The sequence below is a fragment of the Dermacentor variabilis genome, chromosome 2 (assembly GCF_050947875.1).
Source record: "Dermacentor variabilis isolate Ectoservices chromosome 2, ASM5094787v1, whole genome shotgun sequence".
NCBI classification, from domain to species: domain Eukaryota; kingdom Metazoa; phylum Arthropoda; class Arachnida; order Ixodida; family Ixodidae; genus Dermacentor; species Dermacentor variabilis.
The window spans coordinates 108705262-108721816 of NC_134569.1; the positions used below are offsets into that span (position 1 = coordinate 108705262).

A 16555-nucleotide genomic window follows, 5' to 3' on the forward strand; every position below is an offset into this window, starting at 1 on the left:
GCTTGCTTGGTCAAACCAGCAAGAAACCATCCCGCAATGTGTAGATGTTGTTCGTTGGTTATTGTTCTTGTTCTTGCAAAACACTAAGCATCTGACTACTCACATTTTGCATAGTGTTTCATATTTTTTAGGTGGCAAGTAGTAAAGAACAGACAAATATAACATAATTTTGGCATCGTCATTTTGCCGGAACTCCCAATTTGTGCAACGAACATTACAAAAAAGCAGCATATCCAACAAGTTGGAATTTACATACAGCAAAGCTTTGTGCGAGTGCATAAAGAGTCGAAACACGAGTTTTTGTGCTTCCATTGTTTATAGCAGCCAGCATGTTCACATCTCTCTTGGAAATTAGTGCCCCTACCGACAAAGCAGAAGGTGCGGGCAAACAGCCCACTGAGCAGGCTGTCGAACAAGAGAAGCACGCTTCATACTAATCACTGGGCATCCTGGCATTTTTATTGTTCTTATTTTTTTCTTTTCACGCATGGCCATCGCCATGGATGCGAGTGCCATCTGGTAGCGACGCAAGGAACCCAGCGGCGGTGACGTCAGGTGCATGCATCCTTCAATGTGATTGGTTGGCCTACTCGGCTGCAGAACAGCCATGCTGCAGCACCCACAGTCATGAAAACCCGGTGAGGTTTGTAAAGAAAAGTTTCGCTTTTAAAACATAATGCAAGTAGGTTCTACAGCTAAGCTATAAAAAATGCCTGATAAACCACAGTTCAATGACTGATCACAGTTCCAGCCCTTTGTTTCAATGCGACTAACAGGAAGGGATAAAAATCAAACAACTCAGAATAACAATTATATATATATATACATATATATATATATATATAGACACACACACACACACACACACACTGAAAGAAGTGCAGGCACACATAAAAAAGCAAGAACAAACATGTAATTTCAACGTATCAGCCTGGGTCCGGCCTTCGTCAACACTCTTGATGAAGGCCGGACCCCGGCCGAAACATCTAAACTGCATGTTTGTTCTTGCTTTTCTTTTCGTCTGCCTGCACTTCTTTAAATTTATTAAACACCAGATATATATATATATATATATATAGGCATTGTGAGAAATTCGTCACATACACATAAGAATGTTAAAACATGAAAGCAATGCTTTGCAAGTGCTAATAAACTTCTAGCTTGTGGGGATGCTTAGTTCTTCTAAACTAATTGACTGCCTCACTTCTCCTGATATCTGTCTTCTCCGCATGGCTCTCGTATCTGATGTTCGGCTTCCCCCCTTTGACATGCTAAGGTAGGGAGTAGGGGTCGGCAGTTTCTGACTGCAACAAGAAATGATATGTGAGTGTTGCGACTTCAGCACCACCTGACAGTCGAATAACTAGGGAGTAACAGGACCTTGCTTTCTTCTCTTCATGTGCGGCATGGTGTCTACTGCACGCTCATTGGGGTGCATTGCTGAACTGTACCGAGGTAGAGCTTCTCGTATGTCTTTGTAGTGGCGCCATGATGGGTGAATGCAATTGCTCACACACACCTTCGTTCATGAAACTTCAGGGTCGGAGAACTTGGGCACCAGGGTCCAGCATGGACGAGCATGGCGAGTCGAACTTCAATTCCACAGCATGTTCCATTTCTTGCATTTTGGCTAGCTATATTACTGTATAGGAGGAGCAATAACTGCCTTATTTGTTAGCATTATTGTGTTGTCATTTCCTTTGTTACGAAGCGCACAGGAGCCCGGCAAGCTTTAAAGAAATGTAACGGAAAACATCAAAACACGTGCTGCCAGTATAGGAGACCTCATAGCAGTAAATGCATATCCACGTATTTCCATCCTTCAGCACAAACTCTACCACACTGAAAGCTCTTCGCTTGATTGCGAACTCTGTGTGTTTCACATCCCTTCTGAAGTGAAAATTTACAGTCAATAGCATACAGGCACTCCATTAATACAAGACATCTCGTTGACTACAGCCGATATGGCAAGGCACAGAAATTGCACTCACTGCAGTTCTTTTCATCAGAGTTGTCCATGCAGTCATGGTCGCTGTCACAAACAAACTGAGTTGGAACGCACTCCTGCCGGTTCTCACAAAGAAATTCATTCGAGGAACAGTTTACATTGCCTGCAATGAGAAAGCAAGGAGATTATGATCCTGTTGCCAAAATGTAAGAATTGTTTTCACTTACAGGAGTGCAATTATCATTCTTTTAGAACATGAATTGAATATGCACACCTAGGATCAGACATAAAATCAAATATTGGATAATAAAGAGAAAAATGCGCTCGTTTACAACTTTTCTACACTGTCAGGTTCACTTGCCCTACTTAATCCACAATTTGTCACACATAGAGGAAGAAAATGCATCAAGTCTAGTCACTATGTACTGCAGTTCCACATAACCCACATCCCTAGGCACACACAATGCATGCATCTCTCAGTCGATTGTTATACAGTAGAACACTATTGATATGTGTTTCAAGAAACCGCGGGATAAAAACATAACAGCCAGGAAAATGTAAGTGTGAGGAAAGGCACAACTTGCCACAGCAACGTCAGAAACAGCTCTGAATGGCTGCCAGTATGGTTACCAGACATCTCAGCTCTCGTACTGTGACTAGGGACAGCGTGTGTAGGCCCCAAAATAATTTTAGCCCTGCGCTCACTGGATTTGACGAAGTGTGCATGGTTCCCAATAGCTTTTAACCCTTCGAGGGTACATTTTTTTCGCCAAACGCAACCCCCCTAAGGTCAAATTTTTTTGATAGCAGATAGCAGATCTAAAATCTTCAGACTGACCTATATTGAAAAAAATTTACCGCAATTTTTTTAAAGTGACCCTGAAGTGACAAAAAAACATTTTCCTTAGGTAAACATGCACTGTTCATGAATGCAGATGGGCTTCCTTAAATACTTATAATAAGAATAAAAGTGAAGATACACAGAAACAGATATATTCTGATTTAGCACTTGGGTAATAGTCAGCAGCGTAGGAATCACTGCTCGACTCACTTGCAGCAGAGCAACCAACGCACATGCCGATAGTGTAATCGAACCGTGTATGTGACTGCAAGCAAGAATACTTCATGGTTGTGCACCCGTAAGAAACATGAAACGAGTCTGAAACTAGCAGTAATCCGTTGTTCCATCACCAACAAGGGACAACCAGCTTTTGCGAGCCGAGTCTCGAGAAAAGAAATGCAGGCATGGCAGCATCGTCTGTATATGGCTGCATAATTTGCATATGCCAGCGCCCGCCTGTGAACAGATATAATCACACCCCTGTGAGTAAGAGATGAGCAGGCATCTAGCAGTGACCCTTTGAGACATAATAAACCAAACAGACTTGACTTTTTATGAGCACAACGAACGGAAACAGCCTGCGAGACCGAACTAAAACTAACTGCAGCATGCCCTTGCATGTGCGGATGCAGGAGCAGTTGCTGAAATGCCAGTGTAATGAAGCCGTCGAACGAAAACCATGTACTACGGAGAAAAATGAAAAAGAAAAAAAAGAAAAAAAGAAGAAAAAAACCTTGTCTCCACACAGGGTGGCAGCACTTACTGGGCAACAAACAGTTGAAAAATTGGTGCAGTTTTCAAACATACAGATGGCACCATAAAAATACGGCATCAACCATTTGGGACTTGTTAGTGGCACTGTATATTTACGGCCTTGACCCTCAAAGGCTCAAATGACTAATATTTTCGCGTGCTTTGTCAACTGCCCTGTGCAGTGCCGCGTTTTATGCAACTTCGGTCACTTGTTACAATGTATAGGTTGCTTGCTGCAACGTACTGGTCACTCGTTGCAACATACTGGTCACTGGTCGCAACATGCGAGAGAAAATTTCCATCTGTAGCGCTAAATTTATGTGACCACCATGTTCAAATACAACGTAAGATATGGGAACATTACAGAGTGAAGACACATCAAATGGGAACATAATGCATGGGAGTCAATGGGGTCTAGTTCAGGACTGCGAAAATGCAATGCAGCAGCCGGGAAAATGCAACAGCGAGGAATGTATCAATGGGATTCCACTGTACCAGTTCCCACATGTACCTATCTATCAGCTCATGTGATGGCTTTATGATGGCACTCTGTGGGCATGTGCGACTCTCACGCGTCCCCTGATATCTTGTTTTCTCGCATACCTCCTGCAGTGCGGCTTTGCCACGTGGCCTGGCACCCGCGGCGGTCGGAGTGGTTGAGGCGCAGTACGAGAGATGGCGCGAGTGTTGCGCTGCTGCGAGGTTACTTGGGTGCGGGTAAGACAAGGCGCTCCCTCTTTGGCGGCGGGACGGCAAGCAGCTCGGACATGCCGCGCGTGCGCCGATCCATGCTCCTGCGAGACCGTCTCGCGTAGCCGCCTTCGAATGCGCCACTGTTCGCGTGACCGTACGCGCAAACGACCAGGCGTTGGGATCCAGCATGGGGCGAACATATTCGCTCGTTATCCGGTCGCGGTGAGTCGGACTTCTAGATTTGTTGCGCGCCCATCGGCATGTTTTGTGGATAGCAACTCGGCTAGCAGGCATTGATCTATGAAAGGTGCAATATATGCCCTTGTGATTGTTTGCACTACTGTGTTGTCGTTCCTTTGTCCCAAGGGATGGGTGTGAGAACCCGACATCTGGCGCCCAACGTGGGGCTCTGGGGGCATCGGACGATAGATTTAACAGTTTTGCTTCGTTCGAGACCTTTGTTTGAACTGAAGCGTAGGGCTAGCGTGGATTTTGATCGCTAGCGTTGACAGCGTGCTTTCTTGAGCGAGGCGATGGTGGCTGTAGTGTGGTTGAACATGTCAACATGCTGAGCCTTTTCACAAGCGTTTTTTTTTAAATCACATTCGTCGGTACGAGAGCCACGTGGTCTGCATCCTGGGAGAGCGAGGCTTAGCGCCCACGGAGAATCGGCAAGCCTGAAGCGAGTGAGTACGGAAGCCTCGTGGGTGCTCCGAATTTCTCATGTAAATAGCTTCTCCTATCTCTTTGACTCTGATGAAGTCGCCGCTCTGGGAGCCGGGTGGCCGCGGGCCACGGGTGCCACTACGGGCTGACTGGTATTGCGGCCTGGCACCGGGCGCTCCGACACCGTCTGGGACGGTGGGCGCCGTCAACTCGGATGCTGTGTGCACCGAGCGGAGTAGGACCACCTCACAGAGCCGACGTCTCCTCGCGGCTGCCTGTTTTGCGCTCATTTTGGGTGCTGTTTTTGGATACCGGTTGTTGTCAGGGTAGCGACGCTTTAGGCCTAAGGCTTTACGAAGCTGCCTGTCGCACGTGGAGGGACACAACCTGGTGGACCGTGGCGTTGATGTGTTGCAATTTGCCTCCCTCATTCTATTTAGCCTCGCACGAATTGAAATTACTCGTTCGACTCAAGTTCGTTCACGTGAACTTAGCATCTGAGTAGCTGCCCGATCTTTTGCTAGCCGAGTTGAACATCGTACCACGTGGGCGATGCACATGCAGAATTCCTCTCCCTTGCACTACTTGAGTGTTTGCCGAGTGTGTTGAGTGTACGCAGTGTGACTGAAGTCACCCCTGGTTTGCCGTCACTTGCACATTGTCTGCGTTGCTGCCCCGGACTACGATCGAGCCACCGGGCAATGGTGATGCTGTGGCGAGTTCGGTGCAGCAACTTCGGTGGCCGCCTGTATCCAGCTCGCAAACCTCGGCGGTGGAGAAAAGAGCCGGCGGTCATCGACAGCTACTGCGGCTCTCGCCAGCAGGGTGCATCTGCGCGAGCGAGGCTTGCTGGTTCCGACTACTGCGTCGCCATTTCCAGAGTCCTGGCCTGGAATTGTGCCGTCGAGTCTGCAAAGCTGCTGCTGTGACCGGCGGACGCCAGCGGTGTACCCAAGGACAATGTCGGCTCGCATGCTATGGACGGCGTGTGGAAATTTCCTCAGCGCGGCCACTGTTGCATGTACTATCTTGTTCGCGAAGCACGGGTTAATGTTAGACCATGTCACATGTTTCGCCGGAATAAGAAGTAATTTAAGGTTGGGGGGGTGTCGGGATGCGCGACTCTCACGCGTCCCCTGATATCTTGTTTTCCCACACAGCTCCTGCAGTGCAGCTTCGCCACGTGACCTAGCGCCCGTGGCGGTCGGAGTGGTACAAGCGCAGTGCGAGAGATGGTGCAAGTGTTGCGCTGCTGCGGGGTTACTTGGCGGCGGGACGGCAAGCAGCTCGGACATGCTGCGCGTGCGCCGATCCATGCTCCTGCGAGACCGTCTCGCATAGCCGCCTTCGAACGCGCCACCGTTTGCGTGACCGTATACACGAACGACCAGGCATTGGGATCCAGCATGGGGCGAACATATTCGCTCGTTATCCGGTCACGGTGAGTCGGACTTCTAGATTTGTTGTGCGCCCATCGGCATGTTTTGTGGATAGCAACTCGGCTAGCAGGCATTGATCTATGAAAGGTGCAATAAATGCCCTTGTGATTGTTTGCACTAGTATTGTCGTTCCTTTATCCCAAGAGCATGGGAGGAGAACCCCACAACTCCCAGCATTCCCTTGCAACATTAACAGTGAAGCACTGCAAAATTATTTTTTATGAGGACTGAAATACTAGTTAGTAAGTCCTTAAAGGAAATGCTCATTACAGTAAATGTCACTCACCGCATTCTTTCTCATCACTCCCGTCAAGGCAGTCAGGTTTGCCATCACAATGCCAGCTTTTAGGAACGCATTGGCCATCCCCACAGCCAAACTGATCTTTGTGGCAAGGTGGTACATTGGTGCTGTTGCGACTTCCCGCTGTCAGAAATGCAAAAAAAAAAAAAAGGTGCAGTTCTATATGGCACGCTTCTTTTCTAATGGAAAGCCCCCAAAAATATGACAAATAAAAGAAACAATTAGGTTGTGAATCTGTGTTCTCTACTGACAATATTTATTACGTTGCCACTAGGCAGAGAGGACAAATCTGCAAATCCATAATCTCCGAATGGTACAATTAGTGATGATGAAAGCTTAAAACGAAACAGTGCCTTAGCTGTGCACACTATTTACATCTCATTAAATGCAAAATTCATGCATAACTCATATCATTAAAAGATAACATTCGCATACAGCTTCGTTTCGTTTATATGTCGTGGTCTAACACACAGCAGGAATATCATTTGCATATATCATGTCCAGACTAACATTTCACCTACGCATATGCTGCCATTAACAAGTTCATTTAATGTTAGTTAATTCAAAGCAAAGATAAAGAATATGATGATAAGCCACAGTACTAATGTGCAGAACCACACAACCGGTGCACAAGGGCAATAAAGAAAGTGGCGTACTGCAGTTAGCCTCGTCCGAACCATCCTGACAGTCCCAGACGCCATTGCAGACGAGGGCATCCCAGATGCAGTGACCGGTACCACACCGGTGGCCACGATCGCAGGATACAGCTGCACAGTCCTTCTCGTCTGACCCATCCCGACAGTCGTCATCCACATCACACACGTAGTCAAGGGGAATACAACGCTGGTTGCTGCACCGGAACTCAGTCACATCGCAATCCGGATACACTGCATGTGAAAGGGCAGAGGTGCTCAATTTTACACAAGGCAGTCACAGTTACGAATGAAGCAAGTCACTGACCATAGACAAAACATAATGATACATCGAGATCCGTACGAATCCTTTGTTATTTGTCAACAAGGATTACATACAGATCTTCTCGAAATGTCATTTTCTTTCTATGGCCAGTAACATGCTTCATTCGTAACTAAATTTCACCTGACCAGATCGTATTTCATTGACATCTTAACTATAATACGGTCACACCTAAAGCATATATATTTAGAACAGTTTAAACATGGTTCTGTCAGCATTGCATATGATGAACATAGGCTCTCTTTGGAATGCTGTAAAATGACTCGTAACAAAACTTGGGTACAAACGCATGCTAATGGATGTAAAAACCGTAGCGACTTGTCAAACGAGTAGCAAGAACAATACTAAAAAGGTGATCTGTGCAAGTGCACTACAATTAGACCACAGCGTACACATTCAAGGCATAAACCACAACACAGGTAGATTATCACACAGAACCTAAAACATACAATGCTAATGCACATGCAACGACCTTGTATTAGTTCATGCACATATTACTGAACCTTATTAATTAGGGGTGTGCGAATATTTGAAAGTTACAATATTATTAATATTCTTAATATTCGCATTCAATTTGAAAATGTTCGACTATTCAGTGGATATGAATATTCGAATCAAATCGAATGTATTGCTGGTTGTGCAGTAGCGAACCTGGTTCTTAGCATTTGTTTCTATTTATTATAAGAATATTGGGACAATATTGTGCTGAACATTGTAATGATATCGTGCTGCTCACGAAATTCTGCTTGTAAAGCACACTTAGCCACTAAACGTATAAACCTTGCGGAAAAGCCAGCCTCTCGATAGCAAAAGACAAAGGCGGGTTTTTTTCTTTTTTTTTTTTTTTTGCAGCGCCACCTTTTATTCTGACCTTATTGCTTGACAGCAAGTGCAATGAGTGACGACTGGTACAGAGCCAAATGGCTCCGAGCTTACGGGCATCTGATGCGGTATAATAAGGCACAGCCTGCCGAAGACAGCTAGTGGGCATTACTAAGTTTTCCAAGTTAACATGAGCCAAACACACAATGCTTTAGTATAACGGCTTACTAGTCTAGTTTTTTGCCACTGACAATGTAATTGCAATGTTCCAACATAACAAATTAACCTAACTTTCTGATAAATGAATGTGCATATCAATATGTGATATTCAATTTGATATTCGAAGCTAGATATCCTTATTTTATCAATATTAATAAAATTTTGATATTTGCGCAAGCCTATCATTGCACAAGCCTATCAAGCCTCCGGACAGGCCGCCATTGGAATATGAACCTGGCAACGTTTAACGCTAGAACGTTATCTAGTGAGGCGAGTCTAGCAGTGCTATCGGAGGAATTCGAGGGCAGTAAATAGGATATAATAGGGTTCAGTGAAGTTAGGAGGCCAAAAGAAGCATATACATTGCTAAAAAGTGGGCACGTCCTGTGCTTCCGGGGCTTAGCGGAGAGACGAGAACTAGGAGTTGGATTCCTGATTAATAAGAATATAGCTGGTAACATACAGGAATTCTATAGCATTAACGAGAGGGTGGCAGGTCTTGTTGTGAAACTTAATAAGAAGTACAAAATGAAGGTTGTACAGGTCTACGCCCCTACATCTAGTCATGATGACCAGGAACTCGAAAGTTTCTATGAAGACGTGGAATCGGCGATGGGTAGAGTGAAAACAAAGTACACTATACTGATGGGCGACTTCAATGCCAAGGTAGGCAAGAAGCAGGCTGGAGACAAGACAGTGGGGGAATATGGCATAGGCACTGGGAATAGCAGGGGAGAGTTATTAGTAGAGTTTGCGGAACAGAATAATATGCAGATAATGAATACCTTCTTCCGCAAGCGGGATAGCCGAAAGTGGACGTGGAAGAGCCCGAATGGCGAGACTAGAAATGAAATAGAGCTCATACTCTGTGCTAACCCTGGCATCATACAAGATGTGGACGTGCTCAGCAAGGTGCGCTGCAGTGACCATAGGATGGTAAGAACTCGAATTAGCCTAGACCAGAGGAGGGAATGGAAGAAACTGGTACATAAGAAGCAAATCAATGAGTTAGCGGTAAGAGGGAAAATAGATGAATTCCAGATCAAGCTACAGAACAGGTATTCGGCTTTAACTCAGGAAGAGGACCTTAGTGTTGAAGCAATGAACGACAATCTTGTGGGCATCATTAAGGAGTGTGCAATAGGAGTCCATAATAACTTCGTTAGACAGGATAAAGGTAAGCTATCGCAAGTGACGAAAGATCTGATTAAGAAACACCAATGTATGAAAGCCTCTAACCCTAAAGCTGGAACAGAACTGGCAGAACTTTCCAGGTTAATCAACAAGCGTAAGACAGCTGACATCAGGAACTATAATATGGATAGAATTGAACAGGCTCTCAGGAACGGAGGAAGCCTAAAAACAGTGAAGAAGAAACTAGGAATAGGCAAGAATCAGATGTGTGCGTTAAGAGACAAAGCCGGCAATATCGTTACTAATATGGATGAGAAGTTCAAGCGGAGAGACGAGAACTAGGAGTCGGATTCCTGAATCATGTCAGGTCTACGCCCCTACATCCACTCATGACGACCAGGAAGTCGATTGCTTCTATGAAGACATGGAATCGGCGATGGGTAAAGTCAAAACAAAATACACTATACTGATGGGCGACTTCAATGCCAGGGTAAGCAAGAAGCAGGCTGGAGACAAGTCACTGGGGGAATATGGCATAGGCTCTAGGAATAACAGGGGAGAGTTATTAGTAGAGTTTGCAGAACAGAATAATATGCGGATAATGAATACCTTCTTCCGCAAGCGGGATAGCCGGAAGTGGATGGGTGGAGGAGCCCGAATGGCGAGACTAGAACTGAAATACACTTTATAATCTGCGCTAACGCTGGCATCATACAAGATGTGGACGTGCTCGCCAAAGTGTGCTGCAGTGACCATAGGATGGTAAGAACTCGAATTAGCCTAGACTTAAGGGGGGAGGCTACACTTGAAATACAACTTTTTTATTTGTGGACAGATCTGAACGAAATTTTCACACTTTGTGTATCTTAATATGCAGATTCTAAAAATATAATTAGTTTCGCCACAGGATAAGTAGTTTCTGATATACTCTAAATGCATTGTATAAGCTGAGTCCTTTGTTTGGAGGAAAATTAGCATCTAAACAGAAAACCCTAACACGGTAATTTTAGTATAAAGACTATCTAGAATGTTCAGGGAGTGCCATAAGGTATTATTCAATGTTCTAGGCTAATCTGAGTAAGAGTTAGAGCTCATCAAAGTTGTGAGAAAAAAATGCCATCTTGACATGTCAAGCATGTGACCCATTTCAAAAACTTTTTGAGAAGAGTGCTACTTTTAAAAGGTGCATATTGCTAACTGCATACATTTATCTTTCTGGCAAAAAAAAAATTAAGTTGATAGCTGAAATAGGACAGAAGCTATTTTACCTCCAAAATTGGAAGTCTGTCGGAATTGTTGTTTTGAGAAATCAAGGAAAAACATTCTGCAACATTTTTATTGAGAACATACCAATAAAATCTCAAGGAAATTCACCAGGGGCATAATCTGGATACATCCTATCTTTTTGCCGCTTTTTGGCGAGCTTCCTTGCGCTCAAAGAGGTTCTCGCTTTTTGCTGGAGTTCGCACTTCGAAGGTCCGGCGCTCCGGACGTTTTCCGGCGCTCGCTGCGCGCTCGCTACTTTCTTCAGTCGTGAAGGAAACGGTGCCTGCACGATCTGTGCCAACACGCGTGGCCTGGGCGGACGAAGTGTTGACGTTAGACGTGCCAGTTTGCAGCTCGGCACTCGATCCGGTAGAATGTCCAGGCAGACCAGCAATCGGCAACTCCGTGAGTATCACAGGCCTAGCCGCCTTCCGTCGCGCATTCCACAGCCGCTTGACGCGTAGTAGCCTTGAGACGACAATCTTTTCCAGCCATTCGGGCAGCGAAATGAGCATCTTATCAAACGTCGCGAAGCAAGCGGCTGAACAAACGCTGACAGCGGCGCGATGAAACCAGAGATAAACAAACGTAGCGAGACGCGATAGCGGTCGAGCGCGCGCGCCGACGAGCACCGGACCAATAGGAGCGAGGCGCGCGGGGGGTGTGCGCGCTTTGGCCAATCGGCGCCACGGACGCATCCTCCAGAAATGACGCGATAGCGTCGGTTTCCCTTCGCCGACGCCATTTTGAACTGGTGCAAAATGCGCACAAAGAAAACAGCTTCAAAACAAGCGCAAGATGGCGGCCATCGGCCACCGCGTTCGCAAATGGTGACGGCGCGAAGTTTGAACATTTTTGACCAAATTTTGCTGATTTCGCGTTCACCCTGGCCCCTTTAAGCGCGATTTTTTATTATTTTCCGATTAAATTTAGCTTCTAGATTTCGCGGAGGGATTCTTGAATGTATAAACGTAGCGAAAATACACTTTTCCGAAAATCGACTTTTTTGTGATTTTTTGCCGTTTCAAGACCCGCGTCCCCCCTTAAGGAGCGAACGAAAGGAACCAGTACATAAGAAGCCGATCATTGGGTTAGTGGAAAGAGGGAAAATAGAGGAATTCCGGATCAAGCTACAGATCAGATATTCGGCTTTCACTCAGGAAGAGGACCTTAGTGTTGAAGATATGAACAACAATCTTATGGGCATCATTAAGGAGTGTGCAATAGAAGCCGGTGGTAACTCCGTTAGACAGTATGCCAGTCAGCTATCGCAGGAATGAAAGCCTCTAACCCTACAGCTAGAATAGAACTGGCAGAACTTTCCAAGTTAATCAACAAGCGTAAAACAGCTGACATAAGGAAGTATAATATGGGTAGAATTGAGCATGCTCTCAGAAACAGAGGAAACCTAAAAGCCGTGAAGAAGAAACTAGGAATTGGCAAGAATCAGATGTATGCATTAAGAGACCAAAGCCGGCAATATCATTACTAATATGGATGAGATAGTTCAAGTGGCTGAGGAGTTCTATAGAGATTTATACAGTACCAGTGGCACCCACGACGATAATGGAAGAGAGTATAGTCTAGAGGAATTCGAAATCCCACAGGTAACGCCAGAAGAAGTAAAGAGAGCCTTGGGAGCTATGCAAAGCGGGAAGGCAGCTGGGGATGATCAGGTAACAGCAGATTTGTTGAAGGATGGTGGGCAGATTGTTCTAAAGAAACTGGCCACCCTGTATACGCTATGCCTCATGACCTCGAGCGTACGGGAATCTCGGAAGAACGCTAACATAATCCTAATCCATAAGAAAGGGGACGCCAAAGACTAGAAAAATTATAGACCAATCAGCTTACTGTTCGTTGCCTACAAAGTATTTACTAAGGTAATCGCAAATAGAATCAGGAACACCTTAGCCTTCTGTCAAGCAAAGGACCAGGCATTATTCCGTAAAGGCTACTCAACAATAGACCATATTCACACTATCAGTCAGGTGATAGAGAAATGTGCAGAATATAACCAACCGTTATATATAGCTTTCATTGATTACGAGAAAGCGTTTGATTCAGTTGAAACCTCAGCAGTCATGGAGGCATTACAAAATCAAGGTGTAGACGAGCCTTATGTAAAAATACTGAAAGATATCTATAGCGGCTCCACAGCCACCATAGTCCTCCATAAAGAAAGCAACAAAATCCCAATAAAGAAAGCCGTCAGGCAGGGAGATACGATCTCTCCAATGCTATTCACAGCGTGTTTACAGGAGGTATTCAGAGACCTGGATTGGGAAGAATTTGGGATAAAAGTTAATGGTGAATACTTTAGTAACTTGCGATTCGCTGATGATATTGCCTTGCTTAGTAACTCAGGGGACCAATTGCAATGCATGCTCACTGACCTGGAGAGGCAAAGCAGAAGAGTGGGTCTAAATATTAATTTGCAGAAAACTAAAGTAATGTTTAACAGTCTCAGAAGAGAACAGCAATTTACAATAGGTAGTGAGGCACTGGAAGTGGTAAGGGAATACATCTACTTAGGGCAGGTAGTGACGGCGGATCCGGATCATGAGACGGAAATAATCAGAAGAATAAGAATGGGCTGGGGTGCGTTTGGCAGGCGTTCTCAGATTATGAACAGCAGGTTGCCATTATCCCTCAAGAGAAAAGTGTATAACAGCTGTGTCTTACCAGTACTCACCTACGGGGCAAAAACCTGGAGGCTTACGAAAAGGGTTCTACATAAATTGAGGACGACGCAACGAGCTATGGAAAGAAGAATGATGGGTGTAACGTTAAGGGATAAGAAAAGAGCAGATCGGGTGAGGGAACAAACGCGAGTTAATGACATCTTAGTTGAAATCAGGAAAAAGAAATGGGCATGGGCAGGACATGTAATGAGGGAAGATAACCAATGGTCATTAAGGGTTATGGACTGGATTCCAAGGGAAGGGGAAGCATAGCAGGGGGCGGCAGAAAGTTAGGTGGACGGATGAGATTAAGAAGTTTGCAGGGACGACATGGCCACAATTAGTACATGACTGGGGTTGTTGGAGAAGTATGGGAGCGGCCTTTGCCCTGCAGTGGGTGTAACCAGGCTGATGATGATGATGATGATGATGATTAATATAAATGAACATTCAAACAGCATTTGCTGTAGGCTTAGCAAACCTGCAGTCTTCGAAAAAATTCCAATGCACAAATTGTGGGAGCAGGTAATGAGCCCCAATCGGGAATTCATAAGGCACTTCTCACTTTCTTAAGCTCAAAGCGAAAAGAGAATGATGCACAGCAATCTCTAAGTATTTCAGCACTCAATGCTCCCCAGGAATCAAGCACGGGGGGCTTAGCAACAACTTTCTAGTAGCCCATTGCGTGGCTTCGAGACTCTTCCAACTGCACTCAGCAATTTGATGCTCAGAGAACGCCTGATTTAACTCAAGAAATCATTGTTAACCCTTTAACCCCCAAATTACTTCCGAATAAACATACTAAATTTTCCAAGTTTTTTATGTAGTCATACTTTATTCAAGTCATCCTGATTCTCAAAATATATTAACTGATTGATGCCTGGCGATAATTAATGGAAACATAAAAACGAAATCAAAAGCTGCTCTTGAAGGCAGCTTTCCATCAATGCCGACTGCAACTCATCTTTGGAAGTGGGAGCAGCACTGCATCAGGCTGAATGAGTGTGACTCGTCATTGGTGATATTGATGCCACCTCCCATGATGAGTACAGCTCGGGATTGGCTGTTAAAGCCCAAGCTTCATTTGCTAACATCTGGTAAACAGCTTTTCTGCCAAAGAACAGTCCTTGTGTTATGTGCACAGGTTAGGTGTGAACCTAACAGCCCTTTCAGGTCTTGAATACAGCCCAAGCCCATTAACAACAAATCAGCATAAAACATACTTTCGGATAAAACAGACAATTCTTCTCACTCAGTTTGGTATGCCTATACTACTTATATAACAAATTATGCTTCTGACAGACCCAGCTATGACAAACAAGCTTCTAGCCAAATTTTGTCTAGATGAAGTAAATACAATGCACTTTGCTATGGCAATGTGTGCATGCGACAGCGCACTGCATGTAACTATTTCTCGCCACTAAGGAAGAGTGCAATATGGCTTTTTTCTTAATAAATGGACAAACTAGCAGTTAGCTTCCTGCAAAAACATGATGCGCAACAGCCAACAGAGTCTTTAGGTCAGCAATGCTAGCGGCTCACCGCCGCCCGCTACTGTCAGCTCAGTGCCGAGAGTGTCGGTATGCCTAACTGGCTTAGCTTTGAAGCTGCAGCACACAGCTCTTCAAAAACAACTGCCAATGATTGCAAAAGATATCACTTTGGTAACAGTTTACTTCTCATCGCATCAATTTGCACACAAATGAAGATAGGCTGCAATTCATGAGATTTATACTGCAAAGCGGGAGGTGCGGTTGAGTCTTTTGCATGCAGTGCAGCAGTAGTCAGATGGACGGTCCGAGTTGAACTTGCCTCGTACAGCAGCTCTTGTTAATGCTACAGGTTTGGCAGCGGTCGTCGCTTGTCACAAGAGATAAAATTAAGACACCAGCATAATCTACCGACCACCACTGTTTTGTGTTAAAAAGTGTAGCCAATGAATGTGTCGTCGGTGGCGACTCACTCGGGCCAGACAGCCAGCATGGTGCAAAGCAGGTCAGTATGTTCCATGCTGCTGTGCCGACCATTAAAAGGGCCCTGAATAATTTTTATTGAAGTTGAGAAATGCATCTGAAGTTGAAAAAGACTATTTCAGAAATACTTTGCCGCAAAAAGTACTTCAACGCATTCAGCATAGGCAGAGTTATTGGCAATCAAAGATTGCCTATGATCCCCTTTGCAGTGCTCCCACTTGTCTTCCGACGCCTTGCACTGTGAAGGGCTACGGCGAAGTGGGGCGTGCCCACGACTCTCCTCCTACTGAATGTCGTCATGGTGCGCAGCTAAAATTTGATTTTGGAGCCTCACATAGGCGCCACTATTTCCTATTTTGTTGCCTATGACTCGCCAAATGCAGTTGTGCTCAGCAAGCTGTAGTGCGCTCAGTGAGCGGACTCGTCGTGGCGCCCCGCAGCAGCTGTCGTATCTATGCTAGCATGCAAGTGCAGTGCATATGCGCCTTGTTTGCTTTGTGCATGACAGGGCTTGAGTGCACGCTTGAGCTCGTATGCTCCAGTCTGGCCGTGCTATGTGGTGCGGACCGGCTTTATCCTGCACCAGCTTGACCAACAGATAGTAGCCACATCCAACTTGTGCATCTTGAAGTACTGTCAATAGCTCAATGTGGAGCTATGTCTGCCAAGGCACCTAGCCTGGAGTGACAAGGAGTGAGCCCCCACTGGCAAGTGTGCACGTAGTCTGACCTTAAGTTCCATGCGGTTCAAGGCTAGTTGAGTGTTCAAAATTAGTTTAAATTAGTGAGACCCAACAGGTACGACACCAATATGCAGGGTGGCCAAAGTTTAATTCCTACGC

The 16555-nt window shown here is 45.3% G+C and overlaps 1 protein-coding gene across 2 annotated transcripts in view; it reads right to left on the reverse strand.

The window, feature by feature from the left end:
• Positions 1–16555, reverse strand: part of LRP1 (LDL receptor protein 1) — a 223339-nt gene that overhangs the window by 140750 nt on the left and 66034 nt on the right. For both annotated transcript variants that reach the window (XM_075681667.1, XM_075681666.1), the window contains 3 exons: positions 7298–7528; positions 6627–6764; positions 1992–2111 (listed from right to left, as the gene is read on the reverse strand). In XM_075681667.1, the coding sequence (XP_075537782.1) occupies positions 1992–2111; positions 6627–6764; positions 7298–7528 (489 nt within the window). The remainder of the gene's footprint in view (positions 1–1991; positions 2112–6626; positions 6765–7297; positions 7529–16555) is intronic.